This window comes from Schistocerca americana, chromosome 4 (genome assembly GCF_021461395.2).
Source record: "Schistocerca americana isolate TAMUIC-IGC-003095 chromosome 4, iqSchAmer2.1, whole genome shotgun sequence".
Classification (NCBI taxonomy): domain Eukaryota; kingdom Metazoa; phylum Arthropoda; class Insecta; order Orthoptera; family Acrididae; genus Schistocerca; species Schistocerca americana.
The window spans coordinates 607,389,540-607,414,885 of record NC_060122.1 but is presented as its reverse complement, the minus strand read 5'-3'; the positions used below and the strand labels follow the sequence as shown (position 1 = coordinate 607,414,885).

Here is a 25,346-nt window from a genome sequence, read left to right as displayed (position 1 = left end):
ACATATGCGACACAAAATTTTCACCACATAACCAGAAAAGCAAAATAATCCATTGTAAGAATTAATAAAAAAATAAACTGAAGGCAATGCACATAATTAATAAACAAAATGTGTATAAATAAGGTAGTGGATTACATGGCTATTCTTCTACAGTTTACAAAAGCTATTTTGTATCCTAAACAATTGTCACTTCATTTTACAAACTAAAATGTATCTGTCTTAAAATAATGCTTTCATTTGGGTAAAATAAAAATTAAAAAGTTATATTTCTATATCCTATGGCATAGAGTGAAAGATTTATTGTATCATTTCGTACTGTTACCTGAGTTCAGTGTTCGGAGGGTATTGAATAGTACTACCAGAAATGTAGTCGAGTACTTTCCAGCATTCACAAGATGGGGGAAAGCTTCCTTTGAATCACGATATCTTCTAAGACACTGTGCAAATCTGAACCATGCAGGAAGGCAGTTTACAATTGCTTTTGAGATAACAGCATTGGGCCCACATTCAGCTGTGTTTAACACTGTAAAAGAGATATTAGCACTAAATAAAGATATATAGATCTTTTTCTTAATTGTGCTGTGGAAAACACAACATGATGAGGTTGCAATTCAAAATGAAATACCGGTATCATTGACTGATAAAAATAGTTCCTACTTAATGCCTGAATAAACAGTTATTTCAGTATTTTTTTTCCTTTGTTGCTACAGATGTGGTAAGTATTAAGTTATTGCAGTACTTATACAATACAAAACAGGCAGTTCACATGCTTTTCAAAATGCCAACAATATGAAAATGATGGATTTCTACTCACAGAGTATAGAAGGCTTCGAGTCACAGACAGGCACAATCAAAAAGACTGCTAAACATTTAAGCTTTTGAACAAATAAGTCCTTCTGCCAAAATAGAAAACACACACACACACACACACACACACACTTGGCTGCTGCATCTGGCCACTAGTGCCCAACTACAGACTGTTGTTGTGTATAAGGTGAGCAGCACTCTGCCAGGATGGATTGAGGGGGGGGGGGGGCAGGGTAAGGAAAAGGCATGGAGCAGGAGGGTTAGGGTTACCAGGACAGGGATGTGGGACAGTGCAGTGCTGCTTGTGGGAGTGTGCACAGACAGGATGGGCTGCTAAGGTGCTGAGTTGGGAGGCTGTGCTGGAAGGGGGAGGTGGGTAGGGGGGTGGGGGGAAGGAGATGGATAGTGGAGAGGGGAGAAGCAGAGAGGGGGAAAAAGTCTAGTAGGTGTGTGCTAGTGGGATAGAAGGTGCATGTAGATCTGGAGTGGGAGCAGGGAAGGCGATATGTAGCTGGAGGATAGATACTAGTGAAAGCTGAGGCTGGGGGGGGGGGGGGGGGGGGGGTGTTCCAGGAATGAAGGATATGTTATGAGGAGGAGTTACTATCTGTGCAATTCAGAAAAGCTGGTGTCAGTAGGAAGAATTCAGATGATTCAGGCTGTGGAATAGTCATTTGTGTGAAGCACATTGTGTTGGGCAGTACGTTCGGCAGCTGTGTGGTGCAGCTGTCTCTTGGGCACAATTTTCCAGTGGCCATTCATGCGGAAAGACACCTTGTTAGTTGTCCTGCCCATGTGGTTGCAGCTTATTTGGTAGGTCACAAGGCTGCTTTCACCACTAGCCCTGCCTTTGATGGGGTAGGAGATGCCTGTGACCGGTCTGGAGTAGATGGTAGTGGGAGGATGTACGGGACAGGTTTTTGCACCTAGGTCTGTTGTGCAGATATGAACCATGAGGCAAGGGGTTAGGAGCAGGGATAAAGTAAGGATGGACAAGGATATTGCATATGTTTGGCAGACAGTTGCTTCAGTCCTGGGTTACAAGATGAATGCTTCTTTGTGGCCAGACAGTGGGTATGTAGGAGGTGGTGAGAGAGACAAGGCATGGGAGATCTGTTTCTGGACAAGGTTATTTTGGTCTGTGAAAGCCAAAGTGAGATCCGTGGCATATTCACTAGGTCACTACTGCTGCAGAAACCATGAGTGGCTAGACAGTGTGGTAGGTTCTTCTTGGTATGAGATGGGTAGTGGCTATCAAAGTGGAGGTACTGTTAGTAGTTGGTAGGTTTGGCGTAGACAGGGGTACTGATGTTAGCTGTCCTTGAGATGGACATCAACATTGAGAAAGGTGGTTTTTTGGGTTGAGGAGGTCCAGGTGAAGTGAATGGGGGCAGGGAGGGGAGGGGGGGAGGTATTGAGTTTCTGGAGGAATATGGGTATGGTGTACTCACCCTCAATCTACGTCTCTAAGACGTCATCAATGAATCTGAACCAGGTGATGGGTTTTAATTCTGGATGGTTAGAAAGGATTCCCCTAAATGGCCCATGAATGGAGTGGAATAGTATTGCAGTGTAGTGAGTGTACATTGGCATAACAGTGTGAGCCTGAGTGGTGTAGTGCAGCAGTGCTGACAGCAGGTGAATGTGGAATGTTGTCACTGTAATAATCCAACAAGTCCAACTACACACACACACACACACACACACACACACACACACACACACACATTGCAGGTCATCCTTGCAATAGAGGGTATAGCTCCGTAGGGCAGGGGCATTGAATGCTTTGAAGTGTGTTTTCTGCAAACACAAGCAGAGAGGGCATTGCTGCACGAGGAGTTTCAGTTCCTCTATGTGCATCCTGAATCCATTCATGTTCCACTGTATAATGGGAGCCATCTATGAGGGGGGGGGGGGGGGTAATACTTCCATCTGGATTTTCTGACAGGGAGAAGAGCCCACAATGGGTGGAAGTTCTGTTTTGGAGAGAGATGGTTGCCCCAATCCGACATCAAGCTCCATAGCCTCTAAAGAAGAATCAACAGAGATGTCAGAAAGGTCGATGTAGACATCGTCAGGCTGTTTTCTGCCTGATTCCACTAGTGTGTGACGTTTTGCCTTGGATTTTTTCCCTGGGTAAGACTTTGCAGCCGCAACTGTGGTTGCGGGTGTGCAACATTGGACACTGTACCAGACAGAACCTTTGGAGGGGCAGGGAGCTCTATAATGTCAGCAACCACAGCTTTTTCTAAAGTTTGGGGGGGGGGGGGCAGGCTTAGAAATGACTGCATCATCACAAATGCAGGGACACACAGTTATTAGTGCCAACACTAGCAGCCTCCATTTGTGTAGTAGTGTCAGCTTTCTGTGTGGGCTGTTTAACAACTGAAGTGAAGGAGGTAGCAAAACACAAGGGTAGCATGGCTTTATAGAGCTTTTTTGCCTCAATATAGGGGATGTGCTTAATAGTTTTAAGCTCTTGTATCTTCCGATCTTCCAGATACACGGTGGAGTCCTGACTCCACACGGTGTGAGGCCCAGAGCAATTCACAAACTTCATTGGCAACAAACAATGGACACCTTCATGGGCGGCCTGACCACACTTGCCACATGTAGCTTCTCCACGGCACCCAAGAGTAGTATGCCTGAAGCATTGGCATTTGAAACACCACATTGGGTTGGGTATATAAGGCCGCACACTTAAGCGAAGGAAACCTGCCTTAATATGCTCAGGGAGTTTTGTGCTATTAAATGTCAGGATACAGGAGTTGGACTTCACAAAATCCCCATCCACCCTATTAATGATATTTTGTATGTCAACTACTCCTGCTAGAGCCCACTCATCTTACAGTTCCTCTTGGGATATGTGCACCAGATCCCTGCATGTGACAACACCTTTGCTGTAATTCAAGGTGGTGTGAAGCTCAGTTTCGATGAAGGAACTGGAGATGACAAAATCAAATAAGCATGACTACAAGCGAACCTTTAGCAAAGAAATGTATAATTAGCATAAGTTGTTGTGTGGGTGCAACACAAGAATGTCCGATTTTTGGCCCTGTAATTAATTTGTTATCAAATAGTTGTGTTAGGGATCCCGTACATTTGTCCAAAAAGTAAATAAGCACAAAAACTTACACTTACACAAAAATGCGAAACAGAAAGTAATGAAAGCTTAAACATTATTTTGTTCATGCCATAAATTGTACTTAAATATGCACAAAACAAAATTCCACAAAAACAATTCTTTCTTTTTTCATTAAGTTGTGCATATTATTATTATTATTATTATTATCATTACTATTATTTCTATTATTGTCTGTGGCCATAGTTATATAAATATGTTGATAAGCATAACTGTTATACAGCAAGCTCAAAATGTATAATCATGAGCTGCCACAGTCTTTATATGATTTATATATAATTTATGTAAGACTCTCTTATTTAAAGATTTTATATATTTGATTCTAAGAACTTCCTTACACTATAACAAAAGGCTGAGGCCAGGTGATACGTTAGTTTTTGTCTGAATGCAGACAGTGTTTTTAAGGTCTTGATGCAGCGTGAAAGTTTGTTATAGAATATACATCCAGCCATTTCAGGATCTTTGTCACTTAAAATTAAGTCTATTTGTCTACATGTGGTAGTTATCTTTACACCTAGTGCTGTAATTATGGATATTTTATTCAGCAAAGCTGTACAGTTTATTTTTAAGAATACAATTGTTTCATATACGTACAATGCAGGCACTGTAAGTGTAGTAACCATATAGTGTGAGTGCATATAATCAAACAGCACATGATGCAAGTGCCTCCATGGCTGCCCTTCGAGAGATCGTCTTGCAACCTGCACAGATGGTGTAGCAAGTACTGTGCTGTGTACACAACAGCCTAATATAAGCCTGGAACTCTGGGCTTTTGACCTCACTTGTGTTTACATGCTTTTTGTACACTCGCCTACGAGACAGTATATTAATGTGTTCTGTAAGTACAAGACTTTGTACTATTCTATTCTTAATTCAGTGTTGTTGTGCATCGCTTTATGTGGAAGCAGAATGAAACATAGTTAGTGTTACTTCTAACACTGTGTCTCTACAGTACTGCAACATACTTGGCAACAAGGGTGGGATTCTATTCCACATGTTTTGTTTCTTTGGTTCGATATACAGCCAACATGTCAGTGGAAGAAGTTCTTCAATCACTTTTTGAGCAACAGCAAGCTCTCGCCAACTGGCAGTAGGCTCTTGCCATGACACTAAACAATGTCGCAGCCTCATTGAAGCACCAGATTTCACCACAATTGAAGCCAACTCCTATGTTTCTTCATATGATGATTATGTGGAAGATTGGGACACATATGAAAAAAGCTTTTGGGTATATTTTCAAGGTTTTGGAGTCACTGCCCCCAACTTGCATAAGGCTTTATTTTTGTCATGGATTTTTCCTCGTGTTTATCACCTTTTGTGTCAGCTAGCTTCTCTTCAGAAACCTGGCAGTCTCCCTTTTGATGAAATGTGTCAGTTGCTCTATACTTATCATTGTAAACATACTCATGTTGTTGTTGTTTATATTGAGCTCTACCATAGTCAAAAGTGGTTGCTACAGTCATACAGACGTTGGGCAGTGGAAATTCATGGGCTTAGCCATCATTGCCAGTTTGTTACTAAAGCCCGCCAGGACTCTTACACTAATTTGATGGATCATGAAGCTGTAATATGCCTGGTTCCAGATAGGGAAGTTAGTGAATGTGTGGTACAATGTGAAAATCCTCCTCTCACAGACGTCCTGAACATTCCTCAGTCTTTTGAAGTATCTAGGACAGCAGGAAATCAGATAGAAGCGTGGTGTGAAGTAGCCTTTCCTCCTCGGCCACCATTGGTTAGCTTACAGGGGGAAGACAATGATGCAGTTGTGCAACTGCAGCCTTGATGCCACGTGGGGCAGCACTGCACTAAACAGTAACACCATTCAGTGTCACAACAATGGCTGTGTGCTCCTCTTTCATTGTGCCCTTATTGTTTTGTTCAACATGGGCGGGTTGAACGCCCAAAGTATTGGACAATGTGCAACCATTGTAAAAGAAGGACATGATGTGCTTGCATGCAGTTCTCAATGTCCTTCACCAGACATTAATATGCATGTGATCAATGTTTCCAAATTGATGCCAGCCCCAAGCAAACTCTACACTGAAGTATGTGTGATGGACAAGATGTAAAATATGCAAGTGGACATGGATACAGCAGTGAGTTTGTTACATTCTCAAACCTATGCAGTGAGTCTGGGATCATCAGCATTACAAAGCAGTTGTTCAGATTTTGACCTTTCTAGTAGTCAATGATGCAACACTGAAAGCTTATTTCGGCTAGATGCCTTCAAAATTTTTGGGTTCTCTATTTCTGATGAAATGCTTCTGGTATTCTATCAAGTTTCATACCAACAAATGGGTGCAGTCTGCTCAGAATATTCCTCCAGTTTACAGAAGGTTCAGGGTGTGATAGCGATTTCAAGATTCACATCACAATGAAACCGATGACTTGCCCCCACTTTTTTTCCATTTATTTGTTTGTTATTGCTTCAGGATGCAAAACAGCTGAGGTTATAAGCGCCTGTGTTATAACTTAAAGTGGTCAGTTACTGAATGAATTTGAAGTTTATAATGCTTGGAGCCTAATCGACTGGAGTAGAGGGACAGCTAAAAATGATCACTTCCCTTTTGAGGAGTTTACTCGAAAGGTTGAAAACTAAATTTCCTTCACAATATTACTACAATGAATAAAAAGTAAAATTTAATCAACAGCTCATGCTGTATCTGCTAAAATATGTGGTAATTCAGGTTGCAAACATACATTGAAACATGAACAGTACAAAATAAGCCTTGGGTCAGAAAATAGCACACTGTCAATGGCTGGTTGCAGGAAGCACAGAGTGGTGTGGGATTTCCATTAAAAAAATTATGGTGACTGAAACAGCAGTGCCCAACACACAACCTAGGCAAAAGTATGAGAAGGGCAAAAGGAAATTGTCCAAACCATTGGGAGGTGCTTAATTTCCTAATTTATTCCCATGTAGAGAGGACCAGTGTTCAGGCCAGAGGGACTCATTCCTGTCTGCGACAACACACACAAATCAGAAGGGATAAAACAGCTAAGGGAGGCTATCGAAATTCGCACCAGGGAAGATCTTATCAACCGAGATTGCGGTTACAATCTTAGCAAGGCTTGGGACCCGGCATTGAATGAAATTAAGAAGACTCTCAGCAAGAAGTATTAACTGGTGACCAGGATGGACGTAGTAAGCACATCGAAGCTACGACAGATTCCGACGCCCACGTCTTCGCGACCGCCAGCGCGCGGGCACGGACAGCAAAGAGCGCGACCCGCGGAGGGAGGGGATTTAAATCGGCCAGTCCAGTGGAGAGGTGGAGCAGCTGGTCCATAATAGCTAAATGGCCTAGGTACTTTGATTGTAGTCTTGGCAGCAGCATCGACAGCTTCATTCCCTGACACTCCAACGTGACCAGGGATCCACACGAACATCACGCTGGCTCCATTATCAGCAAGGGAGTGAAGTCATTCTAGGATTCATTGTACTAAAAGGTGGTATGTGTGTAGCACACAGCGGCTTTGGAGGGCACTAAGGCAATTTGAACATAATGCACAATTGAGAAGCCTTTCTCATCAGATGTACTGTGTAGTGTGATAGAAGGTGGAAAGATCTGCAGTAAAAATCGAGCACTGTTCTAGAAGCCAGTATCCAAAATGTTTGCTGCCAATGACAAAGGCACACCTGATACCACTTTTCTTGTCCCCACTCAGTCCCAGTAGCTTTACAGGAGCAAGTTAAATTGAGTGATTCTTCAGCTTCTCCCGGCGTATTTGTTGCTCGAACAGTCCACGGGTATGCTGCCGGTTCATAGTGTCCAATGAGCACAATACTTTGGCGATCAGACATGTCGCCATCATCAGGTGTACTGATGAACTGAGCTCCTGAGAGCGGGCGGCTGATTTAAATCCCCTCCCCCCCGCAGGTCGCTCTCTTCGCCGTCCGCACCCGCGCGTCAGCGGTCACGAAGACGTGGGCGTTGGAATCTCTTGTAGTGTTGATGCGCTTGCTACGTCCGCCCTGGTCACCAGTTCGTACTTCTTGCTGAGAGTCTTCTTAATTACACTAGTACACAGGGTGCGCAGCATCTCAGATGCAGAGAATCTGCCCCAGGAATTGGAACACCTCAGAGCTGTGTTCCGAAAAAATGGATACTCGGAATGGTAGATTAGATGCGCTCTCCATCCCACCACCACAGCACAACTGTGGAGGCGGGTGAAATCACGAAAGAAGAGGTAGCCACTGCCTTTATTCCGTACAATGGCGCACTTTTGGGGACAATCGGAGAAACACTGATTTAAAACTGTATTTTGCCCACCCAATAAAACACAGGCAAAGATGACCTCAGTTTGAGGAAAGCTGGCACATACAAAATTCCCTGTGAGTGTGGGAAGACTTATATCGAACAAACAGTATGCACCATCGCAGATCGTTGCCGAGAACACCAAAAGCACACTCGACTGAAATATCCAAATAAGTCGGTGGTAGCAGAGCACTGTTTGTCTGAGAAACACGAGATGGATTATGAGCGAACCAAGATCCTGGCTCAGACCTCTAAATAGTGGGACAGCGTTATAAGGGAGGTTATCAAAATTCACACCAGGGAAGATCTTATCAACCGAGATTGCGGTTACAATCTTAGCAAGGCTTGGGACCCAGCATTGAATGAAATTAAGAAGACTCTCAGCAAGAAGTATTAACTGGTGACCAGGACGGATGTAGCAAGCACATCGAAGCTACGACAGATTCCGACGCCCACGTCTTCGCGACCGCCAGCGCGCGGACGCGGACAGCAAAGAGAGCGACCCGCGGGGGAAGGGGATTTAAAATTGCCAGTCCAGTGGAGAGGTGGAGCAGCTGGTCCATAATTCAAAACCCAGATGAAAAAATATATCACTCACCCTTTTCCCAAGGAAGTCCCTGATAGACTGTTGAGTTCATATAGTTTCACTCCAGTCAGCGACTGTAATCAGGTGGAGATGCTTCATGGCTGCCAGCCATGTATGCTGCATCATCTGCTCAGGCCAACACCTGGCCACCCATCACCGATGCCATCCAATCTCCATCTGGGCCTGTGCATTTAGCCACTACCCTAAATGAATACCAGTGGTTGTCCATCACTGCTGATGCCACTCTCTCTGCATTGTGCGCTCCTCCAATGGCTTGGTATCATGACACTGCAACCAGATATATCCATGAGTGACCAACCATGCACCAAAGAGTCCTCCATCCACGCACTCAGCTACACCATCTGCGCCAGCCCCTGTGGTGCAGTCCACACCTCATCCAGCTACAGAACTATCTTTGCTCTGGGTGCTGCTATCGGCACCACTGCCAGGTGGAGTAATCAGTGCCGAGCCACCTCCATTTCTGCATCCTATCGCCACTGCCATCTTCTCTGGTGCCTCCTTTGCTGAGTGCCTGCCTGGCACCAGCCCCAGCACCAGTATCACCAGTGCTCTCTTACAGCGTGTTGTGGGGGAGTGGGTGCCAATCCTGTCCATGCCTGTGCTGTTTCAGACCATATGCTCCTGTGACAGCAAGACACCTGCTCCAGCAGTCATCACCTACTGATGAAGACATGGACATCTCCACAGTGAACACTATTCTCCAAGGGGGAAGGAGTGTTTTAACACTACAGTGTGAGCATGCTTAACCAAACAGTGCATGATGCAAGTGTCACCACAGACAACCAAGAAAGGTTGCCTCAGAACTTCGACAGATGGCACAGCAAGCACTGTGTCATGTGCACAACACCTCAATATGAACCCATTGCGCTGGGCTCTTGGCCTTAGTTATGTTTACTAGCATATTGTATGCTCACCTACAAGACTCTATTTTGATGTTGTCTTTAATTATGACTTTGTACTGACCTATATTTCTTTCAGTATTATAATGGTTCTATGGTTCTCTTCATGTGGCAGTACAATATAACTTGGTCATTCTTACTTCTGATATTGTGTCTGTCCAATGTTACAACAATCAGTATTTGGAATTCTTTAAATTTATTTCTGCAGGACTGCCTTGGTGATACATTTCCAAAGCACCTGCCAGCCATCTATTGCAGTCCAAGTAATTTACATATGTACGTATTAGCTGCACGTATACAGGTATACAATACGAGATGTGCGGATGAGTAATGGTGCTTTACAACTCAGTATCATGTTCCCAGATTCCTGACACAGACAATGGAGGATATTGTCAAAAGCTTGGAATTTTATAACAAATTAACATAATAACTTCACTGAGAAGATTTTGTGTAACAAATCCATCATGAAGGACTTCAACATTGTATTTAAGGACTGTTGATATGGTACACATGAAGATCTAGATCCTGTGTTATGACTACTTGTCCTAGCTAATTTTTATCTTCTTTGACTATTTCTATGACATTAGTTTGTAATATTCAAGATATCTTTATTCAATGTCTGTGATTTCCAATAAAAGTAATTTTCTGATAAACATTCCTTGTCTACAAGTATTTTATCAAACATTTTATATATGTTGTTGTATTATCAGCTAAAAATCCATTTTTTAGTAAGATGCTTATTGTGCTTTATGGAGTTTAATAAAGAATCTTTGTTTTTAACTCTAGTTCTGGCTAATCTATGTAATTTGCTGTGCTGTTATCTGTCTCAACTGCCAGTAGTTATCCTTTCCACATTTATCAGGATAAAGAGAGAGAGAGAGAGAGAGAGAGAGAGAGAGAGAGAGATTTTGGGGGGGGGGGGATGGTGATTGAGAGGAGGGGGGGGGGGCAGGGGGAGCAGCTGGGGAGGAAGGGAAGGGGGTGAATACAGTTGGATAGGTATGGAACAGTAGAACACTTCTATATTCCACTTAAAGACAGTACCTTGAGCATCAAACCAATTGCCATTGTTTATGTAAAAACAGATGAGAAAGTGGAAATCTAAGCATGCACCCACAAGGCTGTTCAGTTGATCTGCAAGCCAGAAATCAGCAAACCCAACATGGAAAAATGGTGCTGCAATTATCCGCCCCTGTTGATGAAAATGAAAATACAAATTTTATACAGCTGATTATGGGAAAAATTTGTACAGAGAAATCAAATTTGTCTTTCACAATATTGGGCAACAAAGAGCAACAAAAAAATTAGTACTTGCAGATCTCATTGCAAGACAACTTTTAGGGATGTGGACTGAATCATGGTATACAGTATATTAGAAGAGAGAAATAGCTGCTGCAAACTGTTTTTCCATGTCTGTGTTAACAATTTTCTATGGTTATCATTAAACTACTTTTACAAATCTTTGTTCAACAGTTGTACAAGATTTCAGTGAACCTATTACTTTGAAAATGGCAACTTTTTACAGTTATACTGATCAGTTAGTCTTATTTATCTGTTATTTCTTGTTGACTATTTACATGGATATACCGGTTACTGTTGAGGAAAACAGTTAGCTATGTAATATACAAATAGATATCTTTTACAGTGTCTATTTACATGGATATATTGGTTACTGTTGAGGAAAACAGTTAGCTATGTAGATATCTTTTACAGTGAATCTTTTAATCTTTCATACTACTAATAAAGATTTCCAAATGTAGATCATAAAATAACATTTAAGAGAAGTGCCTAGATTGATATTCTTTTATTTGTCCCCAATATTTTTGTTTTTCAAATGTTGGTTGCCATGGAATAATTTTTTTGGTTGCTTTTCAGTGATACTAATTTCTTGACTTGACGTGGGTGTCTCATTAAACATTTTTGCATCAGTATGTAAGACTTTACTCACAACCTTAGAGAAATATGCAGATCCCTCAAAGAAACTGTTTTTGTGTCTTATATCATGAATATTGATGTGTCCTCCCAAAAAAGTTTATTGAGAAGAAAGTTCAAGAATGATGATTCTCTTCAAATCATTCACATATCTCCTCCTCCTCGTCCTCGTCCTCCTCCTCCTCCTCCTCCTCCTCCTCCTCCTCCTCCTCCTCACCATCTTCATCATCATAATCTTTTATCTTCATTATTTTTTTCACTTTGTAATAGTATTCACTTATCAGTGTTACATAATATTTTTATTGTTCATTTTCACTTTTTTTTAACTTTGATCTTTATTACCTCAAAAGATAATTCTGAAGGGTAATTAAAGCAAACATATACAAAATATAAGTTTTTGGCTGTGAGTCAGCACAGAGTATATTTAACATGCTTTGCATTTATAGATAAGTTTTATGATTAGTTTATTTTACTGTAACTTGCTATCCATCAAAACATCAAGAAATGTTACATATTTTTCATTTATTCATTCGCTTGTCATCTTCTGTGGACCTCATTAAGAAGACAAACATCCAGGGGTGTGGAACAAGTCGAGGTACAATTTAAAGAAGCTGCTATAACTGTATTAATAATTAACTATAATTAAACTGCTATAAATTATTAATTATTATTGAAGCAGTGAAGTTAACACCATTGCAGCTAATTTTTTCAAAAAAAGTGAGTGAGGGCTTCCTCAGTTGTATTAAATACCTGCTTTCCACCTTCTATTTTTAGCTTAATCTTTGCATAACCACACTGATATTTGTTGTAGAACCATTCTTATCTGTACCCAAGTAGCTAATAAAATAGATGGTTGATATACTTATCTTTAATTTACAATAATACTTTAGTAGATACTTTGCCATATTGGACCTTGCTAAAAAAATTTTGTATCAGATTACAGTAACCCACTCTGAACCCTAGACAAGAAATCAGAATCTATGAGGGTTGTGGTGCCAACAACATCACTATCAAAACTGATTAGCTGGTACAACATTATTTTCAACCCCACTGGCACCTCTAATCAGATGGTGCTTGTCATCAGGAGCACCCTCTGAAGAGACCATGCCAAACTCTAGCCTAGATGCAGGTCCTGGGCTGATCTGAGCTGTAATGTGATCAGTAAGGTGTACACTGGCTTGGCATATTGGTTTAGTTTAAATGTGTTTATGTTTTAGACCCTGTTCATTACTGGCAAAATCCTGTATTACTGTGAGCCCAAGATCTTGGTTGGAATGCTTACTTAAAATAGCTTGCACTGCTAAGAAAGTATTCTGTAACAGATCTCAAATTTGCAGCAAGATCAGGTGAGTCCCTGCTAGTTTTGTGTGTAACTTATCTTTACAGAAGTAAGAATGTTGTTTTTCTGTCTTGGACCAGGTTTATGTACATTGAAAATCAACAAAACCTGATTTTTATCAGATGTAACAAATACCATTAAGGAGAAAATGCTCTGGGAAGGGATATCTTTGAGGAAGCCTCTACTGTGTTCAGTTATCTACTTTTCTGTGTAGTGTCACTGTTCAGTTTTGTTGAATGATTAAATGTTTTACTGTATCTACATTAGCATGCAGATAATGCTATAAGATACTATGGAGTGAAAATGTGTAAAAATGTAAGCAACCTGGACTTCAAGCTGATATTGTAACAGGCCCTTCTAAGGGTATTTAATACTGTCCTAAGACTTAACTGCCTGAAACAATACAGCTAGGGTCAAAAAGTGTTTATTTTACAAAAGTGTGTAGTAATAGTATCATGTAGCCAGTAACCGAATATGTTCCAGCAGCTGCTTCAGAAACCTAGGGATCCTTACACTCATCTTCCAATACATTTATTCCCAAATGATATTTGTTGTTAATAAAAAGAGTGAATTTAGGATAATCTGTGAAATTTACAACCACAATAGTAGAAGTAAAAATGATTTCCATGTAGACAGAGTCCCCATCTAGGGTTCAAAATTGAGTTATATATAGAGAAGTGCAAAGTCCTCACAGACTGCCATCAGCCTCAAGGTAGGAAATTGGAATTCCTTAGGTATTCAAAAATAAAGTAAAGTAAAATAAAGAAATACCTTATTAGCCAACCCTTCTATAATTAATCAGAAATTTAGACTCAGGGATATAAATTATGATTAACTTTAGTACTCTTATTAAATAAATTTCACTGCTTTAATATATGAACAGTTGACAGCAGTCTCTAAATACCAATAAGTTACAAAAATGCTGAGTATGAAACAGAAGTTAAGAGCAAGAGCAGCAAGATTTTTAAAAATTTTATTTTACTTAGTTTTTATTTAATTAGTGGAAAAATGAAGCTGGCTAATAATATTTGTACCTGAGTGGTAAAGAAACAGGAGCCCAGTTTCCAGAAAACTAGGAAGGATGCCTTTATTTAGTGTGGATTTCAAGTTTGAAATATGTACACAAATTTGAGGGGAATAATGATTTAGTTAGTCAGTTGAAAAGTATGAACACTAACACTGTCTAAGTGTACCATAGACCTGGGCACATCCAAACAAGATGGTCAAACAAGATTTTACTATGATCTGAGGTCAGCTTGAATATGTGCTTTCTTATGGGAACTTGGTGTTTGTTAATTGGATTGCTTCTCATAATTGTTGTGTGCTTTTGTTCTTTAACATTATTTGGATATTGCTTTGGAATTATTTCATGTGTTGCATATAGTCACCCCACACGTCTGGTTGTCTGTTACATTAAATGTGTCCTTAAGTTTGGTGAACTAAATCTCTTGTCTAATACAGGCATGATCGAATGGTCTCATGACTTCAAATATTTTTAGCTAGCACTGGTTTCTTTCAGAAGTTGTTCTCCCCGAAAGATATGCAGATTGAAAAGCAATCACTTGAGTGCAGGTTGTTAACTTTCCACTGAATATCATCAGAGAGAAGGAGGAGGACATAATTGAAGACCGATGGCCAAGAACAGCTCTGTAGTATTGTTAAACTGCATGACCAATGCATGTTTAGAAGACATATATTTTTATCAGTACAAAGCTTACAACAGGTCACAGAAACAGATGCTACTGTGTGATCAGACAACACTATTTGTAATTGTTTGTCAGAATTATACTTTATATCACAGAAGATAGGTGTCCATTACATTAAAAGTAACTATAGCATAATTATCATCTTTGTCAAATTGCTACTCACCAGAACTTTCATAGTCCACAGCCTGGCCTCATATCTGAATGTCCTCACAGGGTTAACCAAGAACACAACCATTAAAATAATAAGAGACAGTGGATTTACATAGGGTGGTATACTAAGAGATTCACTGTATAAAAAGCTCAGTACACTTAAGGTCCAAACAACTCCAAATATAGCAGCCAGCTCCATCAAATGCTGTTCAGAAAGATGATTTCGAGGATCAAGTTCAAAAATAAGCACATGATTGACCCCAGAAGATCGCCAACCATACACATTTATGCCCATCAGAAATAAAAATTCTATGATCAGGAGTGGACCTCGATACAGCTTAAAAGCAGTCTTCAGGTTATCAGATCCACCATTATGGAAAATTGCTGCAATGATAAAAATAGGATGTAAGTATTACAAATATTAAACAATTAGACTTTGCATGTTGTATTGAATACATCACAGTTTTAAACAAAAAACATTGTTTCATCACACCACAGCATTTGATGTTTAGTCACATGTTACTTAAATACACTAGTCTTGGTGCAAAGGTACAAGGTGTAAAACTTTGCGTCTGCCATTTTTTCCCCAACATTTGAGGCTTTAATGAAACAAAATGCTTACACATGTATCATTCAAAGTATTTTCCATTGCTGGCCACTACTTTCTCCCATCTTTCTGGCAGTGTATGAATCCTATGTCGAAAAAATTGTTAATCTTTTCAAGCGATCCAGGAATTGATCCAATTGTGACTTCTTCATGAGATTGGATGTGTTGGTCAGCCAGCCAAGCGCCATTGATCTAAACAGGTGAGTCAGAGGGAGTGATGTCTGGAGAATACGATGATGGGTGGGGTAGAATTTCCCATTTTAACATTTGCAAGTATGTTTTGACCTCTTTTGCAACGTGGGGTCGAGCATTGTCATGCTGCAAAATCACTTTATCACGCCTCTCGCTGTATTGTGGTCATTTGTCTTTTAATGCTCTGCTCAAACGCATTAATTGTGTTTGATAAAGAGCACCTGTGATTGTTTCACTTGGTTTTGACACCTCATAGTACAAGACCCCACCAATGAAGTGTGGTGAGGATGTGATGTCGCCATGTTGTATCGTATACCTTCCGCACGTCAAAAACGATGGCAACCAGATGCTGACAGTGGGCAATTGCCGTACGGATGGCAGACTTCAGGCAGACCACATTATTGGTGGCAGAGTGGCCCTTACGGAATCCACCCTGAGATGGAGCCAGAAGGCCCCGGCTCACCACGCATTTGAGCAACTTGGACAGGACGTTGCTAAGGCTAATGGGATGGTAGCTGTCCACCTCCAGTGGTTTCAACATTGGTATGATGATGCTTTCTCGCCATTGTGATGCGAACTCACCCTCAACCCAGATATGGTTGAAAAGGTCGAGAAGGTGTCGCTGGCAGTCCACTGAGAGGTGTTTGAGCATCTGATAGTGGATGTGGTCCGGCCCAGGAGCTGTATCAGGGCAAGCGGATAGGCACTTTGGAATTCCCACTCACTGAATGAAGCATTGTACGATTCAGGGTGGCATGTACGGAATGAAAGGTTCCAACGTTCCAACCCCTCTTTCAGGGAGTGGAAGGCCAGAGTGTCACCTAACCATAGTCCAAACCTGTGATGGAGAGGTACGGATGCCAATGGTGGAGACATACCTTCCCCAGCACTCCTGTTTCCATTGGCGAATAAGGTGATGGACTCAGGCACGGACCTACTTAAAGGTAAGGAGGTGTTCGAGTGATGGGTGCTACTTATGACATTGGATGGCCCGTCTGCAATCTCTAATCACCTCAGTGATCTACGGCGACCACCAAGGCACAATCCTCCACCGAGGGGACCAGGAAGAACAGAGAATTGCAGATTCTGCTGCAGAATTGATGCCGGTGGTTATGATGTGAACCACCACATCAATGGCATCATGAGAAAGAGGCTCAATAGTGGCAATGAAGGCGAATGAGTTCCAGTCAGCCTTATTCAAAGCCCACCTTGGGAGGCACCCAGAAGAGTGACGCTGTGGCAGTGACAGGAAGATCAGAAAGTTTTCACTACTGCACACTCCATTGGACAAATGGTAGAAGGCCAGGGCTGCAGACCGAAAGGTCGTTGACTGAGTATGTGCCATGCGCCACACTGAAATGGGTGGAGGCATCATTATTTAAGAGGGAAAGGTTGAGCTGTGCCAACACTTGTTCAGTGACAGTGCCTCGTCCTGTTGCCACCAAACCATCCCACAAAGGTTTATGGGTGTTTAAGTTGCCCAGTAACAGAAAAGTTGGTGGCAGTTGGGCAATCAGCGCAGCCAGTACATGTTGTGGGACATCACCATCCAGTGGAAGATAGATACTGCAAACAGTAACAGCTTGAGGCATCCACACCCTAACAGCGACAGCCTCTGAAGGTGTTTGAAGAGGTACACACTCACTGTAAAGAGAGTTAAGGATGTAGATGCAGACTCCACCAGATATCCTTGCATAAACTGCTCAATTCTTATAATAACCCTGATAGCCATAGAGGGTGGGGGTTTGCATCACCGGAAATCAAGTTTCCTGGAGAGCAATGCAGAAGAAAGGGTGAAAGCTGATAAGTTGTGGGAGCTCAGCAAGGTGGTGGAAAAAACAGCTGCAATTCCACTGGAGAATGACATTGTCTGCAGCTGAAAAAGGCATGAAGGGACAGAGGAGGCAAATTATGCCACCAGGTCATCTACTGCCACTGAAGGAGAGCCTAAGTTGAGAACCATTACGTCTGAGGTGGGGGCGAGATTAAGGTCGTTGGGGGACACCAAAATCTGCAAATTGTCCTCAGACGCAGAGCTGGTAAGAACAGGTGACACAGAGGCAACCTGAACCTCTTCCTTCTTACCCAGCTTCTTCTTCTTCTTCTTCTTCCCTTCCCCATGCTGCTCCTTTAAAGCAACCTGGGAGGGAGTCGCAGGAGGGGGGGGGGGGGGGGGGGTCAGGGACAGACAAAGAGCAGAAAACTCTTCAATCTGACACTCAAGGCTCCTTGAGTCACTCACTGATGTCAGCTGTCATGCTGGAGCTTGCCTTAGAAGTTAGACTTCCAAGGGACCCTTTCTGCACGAGAGAAGCTGGAGGAGGCTGGCTTACCTCTGGTTGGGGGGGGGGGGGGGGGGGGCTCCGTTATCCTCGTCAATTTGAGGATTGGTGTCCAATGTCCAGAAGAAGCAGTGTCCCCCATCATGGACATGGGGGAAGAGTCAGGGCAGCCCTGAGGGCCCACTGGGGGTTTAACAACTGCAGGGACAGCCGTCTCCAATGGGGGCAGCGGAGTCATAGTCACAGCATAGGATGCAGTCATTGGAACAGGATTAAGGCATTTGTATTTTCTCTTTGCATCTTGATAGGTGAACCTGCCCAGGTTTTTGATTTCCATTATTCACCACTCCTTATGGAAAACGGGTAGAAGGGTGAGCAGGGGGAGTGGCGCTTCCCACAGTTGGCACAAATGGAAGTAATAGATAAGTGAACAGTAACAAAATGCAGACTTTATTGTAATGTTGTAGATATTCTTTCCTATTGTGTTTCCTACACTGAGAAAAGCTACCACAATACCCATACTCATAATATCAACTGCAGTTGTTGTTGTTGTTGTTGTTGTTGTTGTTGTTGTTGTTGTGGTCTTCAGTCCAGGGACTCCTTTGATGCAGCTCTCCATGCTACTCTATCCTGTGCAAGCTGCTTTATCTCCCAGTACCTACTGTAACCTACGTCCTTCTGAATCTGCTTAGTGTATTCATCTCTTGGTATCTCTCTAAAATTTTTACCCTCCACGCTGCCCTCCAATAGTAAACTGGTGATCCCTCGATGCCTCCGAACATATCCTACCAAACGATCCCTTCTTCTAGTCAAGTTGTGCCACAAACTTCTCTTCTCCCCAATTCTAGTCAATACATCCTCATTAGTTATGTGCTCTACCCATCTAATCTTCAGAATTCTTGTGTAGCATCACATTTTGAAAGCTTCTATTCTCTTCTTGTCCAAACTATTTATCGTCGATGTTTCACTTCCATACATGGCTACACTCCATACAAATACTTTCAGAAACGACTTCCTGACACTTACATCTATACTCGATGTTAACAAATTTCTCTTCTTCAGAAACGCTTTCCTTGCCATTGCCAGTCTACACTTTATACCCTCTCTACTTCAACCACCATCAGTTATTTTGCTCCCCAAATAGCAAAACTCATCTACTACTTTAAGCGTCTCATTTCCTAATCTAATTCCCTCAACATCACCTGAATTAATTTGACTACATTCCATTATTCTTGTTCTGCTTTTGTTGATGTTCATCTTACGAGGGCAGTTCAATAAGTAATGCAACACATTTTTTTTCTGAAACAGGGATTGTTTTATTCAGCATTGAAATACACCAGGTTATTCCCCAATCTTTTAGCTACACAACACTATTTTTCAACGTAATCTCCATTCAATGCTACGGCCTTATGCCACCTTGAAATGAGGGCCTGTATGCCTGCACGGTACCATTCCACTGGTCGATGTCGGAGCCAACGTCGTACTGCATCAATAACTACTTCATCATCCGCGTAGTGCCTCCCACGGATTGCGTCCTTCATTGGGCCAAACATATGGAAATCCGACGGTACGAGATCGGGGCTGTAGGACTGAAGTTTTGTGAGCTCCTCTCGGGTGCGAAGACTTGTGTGAGGTCTTGCGTTGTCATGAAGAAGGAGAAGTTCGTTCAGATTTTTGTGCCTACGAACACGCTGAAGTCGTTTCTTCAATTTCTGAAGAGTAGCACAATACACTTCAGAGTTGATCGTTTGACCATGGGGAAGGACATCGAACAGAATAACCCCTTCAGCGTCCCAGAAGACTGTAAACATGACTTTACCGGCTGAGGGTATGGCTTTAAACTTTTTCTTGGTAGGGGAGTGGGTGTGGCGCCACTCCATTGATTGCCATTTTGTTTCAGGTTCGAAGTGATGAACCCATGTTTCATCGCCTGTAACAATCTTTGACAAGAAATTGTCACCCTCAGCCACATGACGAGCAAGCAATTCCGCACAGATGGTTCTCCTTTGCTCTTTATGGTGTTCGGTTAGACAACGAGGGACCCAGCGGGAACAAACCTTTGAATATCCCAACTGGTGAACAATTGTGACAGCACTACCAACAGAGATGTCAAGTTGAGCACTGAGTTGTTTGATGGTGATCCGTCGATCATCTCGAACGAGTGTGTTCGCACGCTCCGCCATTGCAGGCGTCACAGCTGTGCACGGCCGGCCCGTATGCGGGAGATCAGACAGTCTTGCTTGACCTTGCGGCGATGATGACACACGCTTTGCCCAATGACTCACTGTGCTTTTGTCCACTGCCAGGTCACTGTAGACATTCTGCAAGCACCTATGAATATCAGAGATGCCCTGGTTTTCCGCCAAAAGAAACTCTATCACTGCCCGTTGTTTGCAACGCACATCCGTTACAGACGCCACTTTAACAGCTCCGTACAGCGCTGCCACCTGTCGGAAGTCAATGAAACTATACGAGACGAAGCGGGAATGTTTGAAAATATTCCACAAGAAATTTCCGGTTTTTTCAACCAAAATTGGCCGAGAAAAAAAATGTGTTGCATTACTTATTGAACTGCCCTCGTATATCCTCCTTTCAAGACACTGTCCATTCCGTTCAACTACTCTTCCAGGTCCTTTGCTGTCTCTGACAGAATTACAATGTCATCGGCGAACCTCAAAGTTTTTTTTTTTCTTCTCCGTGGATTTTAATTCCTACTCCAAATTTTTCTTTTGTTTCCTTTACTGCTTGCTCAATATACAGATTAAATAACATCCTTACACTTGTCCTCTAGCCATCCCTGCTTAGCCATTTTGCACTTCCTGTCGATCTCATTTTTGAGAATTTGTATTCCTTTTTGCCTGCTTCATTTACTGCATTTTTATATTTTGTCCTTTCATCAATTAAATTCACTATTTCTTCTGTTATCCAATGATTTCTACTAGCCCTTGTCTTTTTACCTACTTGACCCTCTGCTGCCTTCACTACTTTATCCCTCGAAGCTACCCATTCTTCTTCTACTGTATTTCTTTCCCCCATTCCTGTCAATCATTCCCATATGCTCTCCCTGAAATGCAACTACCATATAGCAGTTAGTAACTTTTTGTATTGTGAACATGTGTGTACTGTAATTATATTGACACTTCTAACATTTCAGATAACCTGTGAGGTCTCTACAATAATAAAATTCAATTCAATTCAAACATTATATGAAGTAGTGGATGTTCAACCCTTAACAAAACAATGAAACAACATTGCTTTCACAATTCCTTTTCCAATCTGTCCTGCCACTCTTGGCAACATTTCATCCATTACTGTGATGAAAAGCAATGGTGATAGAGCACTTACTTATTTTAGCTCATTTCTCTGCTACAGATAATATCTTCTCTCCTATCCCAACATTTATGCAGCTTAGATTTCCTCTGCACACCTCTTACTTTCCATGTGATCAATTAAATTGGTGCACAAGTTCATAGCATTTTTGTTTTGCACATTGGTAATCTGGTTGCTATAGGTTTTTTTTATTGATTATCATTTTTTATTTGTAGTTCACTAGTGCTATTTGAGTTAACAGATTGTCATTTTGTCATTTGGAGATAGTGAGTGGGGATGTGGACACTAGAAAATGGAGTGCCAATTGGAGAGATCAGAACATTTCAGACATATTTTTCTGTTTGAGTTCAAAAGAGGGGTGACAGCTGTGGAAGCAGCAAGAAACATTTGGTAACGTATGGGATGGGGATAGTGCCACTAGACAGAACATGGCAAGAGAAATGGCTTTAATGAGGGTCATCTTGATATGACTCTCCAGTTTCAGGAAGATCTTCATAGTTTGAAGAAGATTGTTTAAACACATTAATCCACAATGATCCATATCATTGTACTGAAGAACTGTCAAATATGATGAACTGTGAGCATTCCACTATTATGTGGTATTTTATCCAGTGGGGAAGGTTCAAGATTTGGTTGTGTTGGTACCTCCTGCTCTAAGCCAAAATCACAAAAAATTGTCAGCTGGCCGTTTGTGCATCCCTGAGTGCTCAACATCAATTGGCTCATGAACAACACCAACCATTCCTATCCTGTATTGTTTCTGGTGATGGGAAATGGTTTCTTCATGCTAACATATGGAAAATAAAGGATTGATTGAGCCCAAATTAAGCAGCAATTCCACATACAAAGATCTGCACACATTCACAAAAGATGTGCATATGGTGGAAGAGTAGTGTACTACGAATTGCTTCCCCTAAGTGTAACCATCACTGCTGACATTTATTGTCATCATCTGAGATGTCTTGCAGATGCAGTCCAAGAACAATGACAAGAAAGACTGTATGAAGTGAAGCTACTCCAAGATAATGACCACTGGCATTCTGCTAGACTGGTAAAAAAAAATTTTAAAAATATACTCAAGGACTGGGTTTGAAAGTCATTCCAAGCAACCTTCTTCACCTGATCTTGCACCCTCAGATTTCACCTTTTCTGCTCTCTATCAAACAACCTTCAAGGAACTTCTTTTGTAGATGAAAATGTGCTCTGAACGTGGCTCAACAAGTTCTTTGCCTCAAAACCACATGATTTCTGCAATCACAGAATCAGAAAGTTACCCCAGCATTTACAGAGTGTTGTAAATAGTGAATGAGAATATATTACAGATGATTAATATCTCTGTTAAGCATGTCTGTTCTGTTTGTTAAACTTAGGAAAAAATACTATGAACTTATGCACCAACCCAGTAATTGCCCACCCTATTGTTCTTTAAAGTTTCCACACTTTCCTTTTGCATATACTATCATATGTATCTTCTACACTGAGGAAAGCTACCACATCATCCGTACTTCTAATAGTGATCTTGTAATTGTCTTATTTCATAAATTGGGTCCATTATGAACCTTTGTGGTCCAAAGCTATGCTTCTTTTCTCATCAGGTCCTTTCTGTTCTGCCCTGTATCTTCCTTTCTTCAGTCTTCTCAAATCTCTGTGCACAATGAAACAAAGATATGATTTTCATACAGTTTTGTATGTTATTGTGCAAAAATATCCAAGAAGATCTTTGAAAGCAAGGTAGAAGAGGGTCTGTACTGGGAGAATTTATTTAGAAAGAATTATAAAAGTCCATGGGATGCTTTGGTGTTTAGTATACTTGAACAGATTGGGAAAAAAGAGTATATGACAAAGTTCTTAATTAGACAGTTGCATATTTTGTAAACATTTCACTTCCAAATACAAAGTGTGAATGAAATACTGGACTATTCCATGAAGTTTTGGGATTGCAAATGGATGATGCTAACTTCTTGCCATTGTATTTCAGTTGACAACCATTCAACTGTCTTCAGATGAGTGTTTTGCGCTGGAGATTGCTGGTTCACAATGTTAATTTTCTACCATAAATTAGTGCAGAGAACAGGCATGAAAGTTTCCTTTACATGAGTGACCTCTGTTGAGTTTCGTACCCTCTTAGAATGTTGTTCCATCTATGGTGCACAGGTTCATTTGTAATGGTGATACTACATACATACTCTCTTGGAATGTGGGCTTACAGAGTAAAAATTCACATGTAAAATTAATAAATCAAGTGTCACTAAATTTTTTTTCTGTAGCTATTAAGAAATCAATAGGCCTCCTACCCTATCCAGTTGAAAGCTGCCATAATGACTAATAAGATCTTCCATCACATGTATTTCCACTCATTCCTTAATAACTAAATCAAGGCCAAGATTTCTGTGGCAGAACAACTCATAGAATTCCATACAGCAAAACAGTGCTTGAATATGGGAGACTTACTGGGCTGCAAAAGGCAAGTAGTGCACCTTTCACATAGAGAGAGAGAGAGAGAGAGAGAGAGAGAGAGAGAGAGAGAGAGAGAGTGTGTGTGTGTGTGTGTGTGTGTGTGTGTGTGTGACCAATTTAGGCTGTGCCACACTGACAAGGTATTCTGCAGATTCCAGCCATCTCCAATCCAGGATCATCCTTTACCAAACTGAGAAGGGCATGTCATTGTAGGCTGCTTTGGCATAATGTTTCCTTAGGAACTTGCCTAATTTCAACAAAATATTGTCAACATATGGGAGGAATGCCCTGGACTTGAACCACTCCTCCTCCTCATGCTCATGTGGCTGGTCATGTTTCTTCTTGTTTAAGGCAATGCTTACATGATGTGGAGAATATCCATTATCTTTGAACATAAATTGTAGGTGTTTCAGCTCCTTGTGTCTATCAGACACTACATGTACCCACCATATGTTGGGTGTCCATAGTTTGTGAGGGGTCATGGTAGTCAGATGCCTGCAAATCCAGGTCTGTATGTGTAGGTTTACAGTAGATGGAATGCCTCAAGGATCCATCCACTTTCTGACTGACCTAGATGTGCAGAAATGGGAGACAGCTGTCCTTCTCCATGTCCATTGTAAACTGGATATTCTTGTGAACTGAATTCAAATGCTGCTAAAAAACATGACAGGTCTTCCTCACCATGGGGCCACACTACAAAAGTATCATCTACGTATCATGAGACGCCTTTTGGTTTAAGTTTGGTTGAATCGGTGTCCTTTCCTCAAAATCTTCCAAAAAAGACTTTGCTACCAGAGGGGAGAGAGGACTACCTATGACAACACTGTCACTTTGTTCAAAATATTCACTGTTCAATAAAAAGTAGGTTAAGGAAACATCATGATGAAATAAAAAAAGGTCATGATGAATTAAAAAGTCATTACGAAACACCACTGTTATGTCAGTTATGAACTTACTGCTGGTGAGTGACAGTGAATCCATGAGAGAACCCCTAGTGAAGAGACATATGACATCAAATCTTACTAATAAGTCCAATTCACTGAGTTGATGTGACCTCAGTCTACTTACCAGAGTTGCAAAAATGATGTGAGACTTTTCCCACAGAAGGTATCAGTAGAGAGAAAGATGCCTACCTAAGTAATATGTCAGAGCACCGATATTGCTCACAATAGCAGGTAATGGAAGACCTCCTTTGTGGATCTTGGAATGACCCAAGTACCAGAAGATTGGTAAAGACCTCACAAGAAGATTAGAAAGGAAAATGACAGTACTGTTGAATTTTTCTTTTGTTCTGCAGAAGTTGCAAAAAGATTAAGACCTCACAGCTCTGTTCCACCAAGTTCGTATGGTCTTCTGAAGATCCACAAAGAAGGTCTTCCATTATGTCATCATGCCCTTTTCTCAACCTACTTTCTATTCAACAGTGAAAATTTGATCACTTTGATGGTGATGCCGTGGGTAATCCTTTCTCCCTTCTGGTAGAAAACTCTTGTGGATGACTTTGAGGAGAGGGCACTTGATATGGCTGAAATTAAACCAAAAGTCTCCCTATGATACGTGGATGATATTTTTGTAGTTTGGCCCCATGGTAAAGAAGAACTGTCACATTTTTTGCAGACCCTGAATTCACCCCATGA

The 25,346-nt window shown here is 41.4% G+C and overlaps 1 protein-coding gene and 1 long non-coding RNA gene across 3 annotated transcripts in view; one reads left to right on the top strand and one right to left on the bottom strand.

The window, feature by feature from the left end:
• Window positions 1-10,214, top strand: part of LOC124613971 — a 76,672-nt gene extending 66,458 nt beyond the window's left edge. Inside the window, exons 3-4 of the long non-coding RNA XR_006979668.1 lie at window positions 9,923-9,990; window positions 10,078-10,214. This is a non-coding gene — a long non-coding RNA (uncharacterized LOC124613971). The remainder of the gene's footprint in view (window positions 1-9,922; window positions 9,991-10,077) is intronic.
• The window catches only part of LOC124613970 (xenotropic and polytropic retrovirus receptor 1), a 286,213-nt gene that overhangs the window by 32,543 nt on the left and 228,324 nt on the right, over window positions 1-25,346 (bottom strand). For both annotated transcript variants that reach the window (XM_047142759.1, XM_047142758.1), the window contains exons 6-8: window positions 14,855-15,225; window positions 10,759-10,906; window positions 323-523 (exon numbers count right to left, since the gene is read on the bottom strand). In XM_047142759.1, the coding sequence (XP_046998715.1) occupies window positions 323-523; window positions 10,759-10,906; window positions 14,855-15,225 (720 nt within the window). The remainder of the gene's footprint in view (window positions 1-322; window positions 524-10,758; window positions 10,907-14,854; window positions 15,226-25,346) is intronic.